The sequence below is a fragment of the Arachis ipaensis genome, chromosome B01 (assembly GCF_000816755.2).
Source record: "Arachis ipaensis cultivar K30076 chromosome B01, Araip1.1, whole genome shotgun sequence".
In the NCBI taxonomy this organism is placed as follows: domain Eukaryota; kingdom Viridiplantae; phylum Streptophyta; class Magnoliopsida; order Fabales; family Fabaceae; genus Arachis; species Arachis ipaensis.
The window spans coordinates 133,572,457-133,576,746 of NC_029785.2; the positions used below are offsets into that span (position 1 = coordinate 133,572,457).

Consider the following 4,290-nt stretch of genomic DNA (forward strand, 5'->3'; position numbering starts at 1 on the left):
TTAAAAATCGTTTAATAAAAATTTAATTAAATTATTTAACTATTCTTAATTATTAATTTCACGTTAAGTTAATTGTATGTGAATTTTCAATTGAGTCAAAGATTACTTGTAATATTTTAGTAACTTGTTGAATGTTGGTGTTTATTACAGTGTTCAACTTCGCAAAGAACACACACAACGTGGAGGAGGTAACAAAGAACAACTACGATGCATGCAGTACGAGTTCTCCGATCGCAACCTACAACGCTCCACCGGTCAGAGTCACCCTTAACAAGACCGGTGAACACTACTTCATCTGTGGATTTACCGGCCACTGCAGCGCTGGTCAGAAGCTTGCTATCAACGTTACCGGCGGGACTAGCAGCACCCCCTCTTCTCCTTCCCCCTCCCCCTCCGGCTCCGAGACACCTTCGCCGGGTTCTTCACCTACCAACCCTTCTTCTCCCTCTCCGGCAGGTAGTTCCGGTGGTAGCACTAGCCCACCACCAAAGGACTCCGGTGCTGCGTCTCTCAAAGCTTTTGGGTTCTCTGCCACTCTGATCTCAGTAGTTGCTGCAGCATTTTTCTGTTAGACATGATGAAGAACAGAGATTGATGTTATCGTTATAGTTCCGAATTCTGATTGTTTTGGTTCTGTCATCGTGTTTCATAGATTCAGTTCTTTTTCTTTTTCTTTTTCTTTTTTGCAGTTAGAGCATTTTACAATAAAGTTAGCTTTCCATTCATTGCTGGCTACAGTTTTTGATTGAGTGAGGGAGTGATTATTGTTAATCACACTTAGTAAATATCACTGTATTTTTGTGTTATCATATTTATTTTGATATTATTCTTATGATGATATCCTTAAATATTTTATTTATTATAAGTCTAAATTTAATTAGTAACATTAAATTAGGGTATAATGTATTTTTATTTGATTGATGGTTGTTCATGTTGTTTTTATTGTTCTCCTAGCCCTCCCCATTCTTTATAGGATACATATGTTTGTTTGTATCTTATTTATTACTTTAATCAACCCTTCTTAATTAAGTTTTAACAATTATTCAAACCAATTGAATTCTTTAGTGCATTCATTAATTGTGTGGTGATAATAACAACTATATAATTTTCAACACGTATATTGTATTTTTCAATGGTTACCTCTGATAGAGTTGATGACTTACCCTCTTTAAAATGAATTATGGCGTGACATTTGGAGGTGAATTAGAATTACCCCTATTGTTTTTTCAACTCTAATCTCGAAGCATCGACTCCTCTTTTGAGATCAACATGGGGTTTATTTTATGGTTAACTTTGGGTTAGACTAATGGCACTTGCAGTTCAACAACTTTAATATATGTCAATTGTGGAGTGTATGACTTGTAAAGCTAGTTTTTTAGGCCATTATTTAAACATAAAGCTCCTTTTTTTCATTTTATTTTAGCATATGGTGGCCTACGTTGCTCTTTTATGCGCGTCTTTTATTAGGAGGTTGAACGCAAATTTATGTTTTTATATTGGGCTAAAAATAGTGTTTTTTAGATTCATAAATCATGAATAATAAGAGTGTTAATTTTAGGTGTTTGTTATGGTACGATGATAAATTCATACGTATCGATACGTTTAAAATATGGATAAATAGTAACAAGTCATATAGAATTTATTTTTCACGTCAGCATTTTTTTTTAAATATATATTATATCACCATTTTTACTAATATACCCCTTTAATTAAATAAAAATAAAAATATTTTTATTTAATTTTATAAAAAATCTTAAACATCCTTACTTTATTTGATTAGACAAAAATACCCTTTTAAATCAATCAAATTTTAGAATTCAATTAATCCTAATTTTATAGTTTCAATTAATTTAAACAACAAAACAAAAACATATTAAAAAAAAAATCAATCGTTCTTCGTCTTCTCCAATTCCTCTAATCATTCATCTTCCTCTGAAGCAAAGGAAAATATATCAAAAAAATAAAAAATCAATATCTTCTTCATCTTCTTCTAATATCATTCGTGTCCCCCTCCCCTCTGAAGCACACCAAAACGGCAAAATCCTAACAATAATTGACTGCATTGATCTTGTAGCTAGCCACTCACGAAATTTAAAGAACCTAAAAAAGAAAGAAGGCTAAACCACTCAATTGGGCAAACGCTACGTCTTTCTCCTCTATAAAAGTTCTTTGAATGCGCATTCGTCCTCAATTCTTTTAGGGTTTAGGCTATTAAGTGTAACTGACATTCATATGATAATACAGATTGTTGGATCTGCGCCAGGGTTTTTTCATGGAATAATTGACCCCATTGAAGTAAGTTTTTTGTTACTATTTTATTTTGATCTAATTGCTGAAAAGTGAACATAACTTCAATTTTATTGATGAATTTCATAACGCTAATAATGTGAAACTTTCTTTTGTAGGAACTTGGTTAGTTGCCCTCAAGCTTTGGTATTTGTCTTCATGTAGACCTTTGCCTGGGTGGCTTTGTATTGCCTTTTGCCCGTGAACTTGGGTATGCATGGCTTCACCTTTGGTTCTTACTTTGTTACTGTTTTAGTTCTATTCTAAATTTTAAACCTGCCCTTTGGATCCAAATTTGCCACTGTAGTGGTTTTTTCTTCTCTAGTTGACAATAATTCCATTTTTCTCATACTGAGAAGCTTTCCAAGAATTGAGAGCGAATGAGCATTCAAAGAACTTCCATACAGGAGAAAGACGCAGCATTTGTCCAATTAAGTGGTTTAGCCTTCTTTCTCTTTTAGGTTCTTTAAATTTTGTGGGTGGCTAACTATCGAGATCAATGCAGTCAATTATTGTTAGAATTTTGCCGATTTGGTGTGCTTCAGAGAGGAGGGGGCACGAATGATATTAGGAGAAGATGAAGAATAGATTGATTTTTTTTATTTTTTTTATATGTTTTCCTTTGGTTCAGAGGGAGATGAATGATTAGGGGAATTGGAGAAGACGAAGAACGATTGATTTTTGTTTTTTTTAATATGTTTTTGTTTTGTTGTTTAAATTAATTAAAATTATAAAATTAGGATTAATTGAATTCTAAAATTTGATTGATTTAAAAATATATTTTTGTCTAATCAAATAAAGTAAGAATGTTTAAGACTTTTTATAAAATTAAATAAAAAATATTTTTATTTTACTTAATTAAAGGGATATATTAGTAAAAGTGGTGATATAATATATATTTAAAAAAAAATTAAATGCTAATGTAAAAAATAAATTCTACATGACTTATTATTATTTGTTCATATTTTAAACGTATCTGTACGTATAAATTTATCATAGTAACATTTAAAATGTTTAAAAACTTGACAAAGACTAGAAGGTTTAATTTAAGTTTTTTTGGGTGTCTTCTTTTGATTTTGGCATCCTATGCACAGCTTAAAGATAAGGATTGCCCATGATATGTTTCCACTAATATTATTTTATTATACTAATTAAGGAGTGGGGTTTTTGTGCCAACAATGATCTCAATAATCACTACAAGAAAATAGAGTTATTTTAACACTTTATTTTTTAACACTATAATTAAATGTCAAAATTAATATATATTTTTGACAAATATCATAAATGTCAAATTTTTTATGTTTTTTTGATGAATAATTTGACCGTAGAAAATTACTCATCAATTTTGACACTCGTTTGTTTTCAATTTACTCCACTATTTTTCTTCTTCTTTGGCTCTGTTAATTTTGACATCACACTTCTCTCAGTTTAGGATTATACTACTCATTCTTTATCTTCAAAATCTCAAGTTATTCTTTAGTTTCAAGATCTCATCTCATTCTTTGTTAAAATTTTTTGTTGAGAATATTTTATAGTCAATAAGTGTCAAAATAAATAATATTTTTGACAATTAATAAGTATCACAGAAAATATGTTCTCAAAATTTTCTAACAAATTATTTTTGACAGTCAATATTTATCTGAATGAAAAAAAAATAGTTCCTTAATTAAACTCATTATTATTAAAGAAATTTGAACAAGGTTTATTACAATTAATTAATTAAGGAGAGAGAGATGACTAATCTACCAAAATAGCTAGTTACCCTAACGTGGAAACACACTATTAGATTATCCACCATCAATCAGACAGCTATGCTTAATATGATGATTTTTGTACTCTGAACAACAAGTGCTTGATTTTAAATGGTAAAAGGAAAATTTATATTCAAAATCCAACATTAACAGGATTAATGGATAGCACAATCTTACAATAATAATGGAAATTTTCTTTATCGTACATGCTATACCATTAAAACTTCATGCAAACTGAGTGTGCGTGTCTATA

At 30.2% G+C, this 4,290-nt stretch overlaps 1 protein-coding gene across 1 annotated transcript in view; it reads left to right on the forward strand.

Moving 5' to 3' along the window:
* Positions 1-821, forward strand: part of LOC107640197 (blue copper protein) — a 2,034-nt gene extending 1,213 nt beyond the window's left edge. Inside the window, exon 3 of the mRNA XM_016343751.2 lies at positions 151-821. Coding sequence (XP_016199237.1) covers positions 151-572 — 422 coding nt within the window. The 3' untranslated portion in view covers positions 573-821. The remainder of the gene's footprint in view (positions 1-150) is intronic.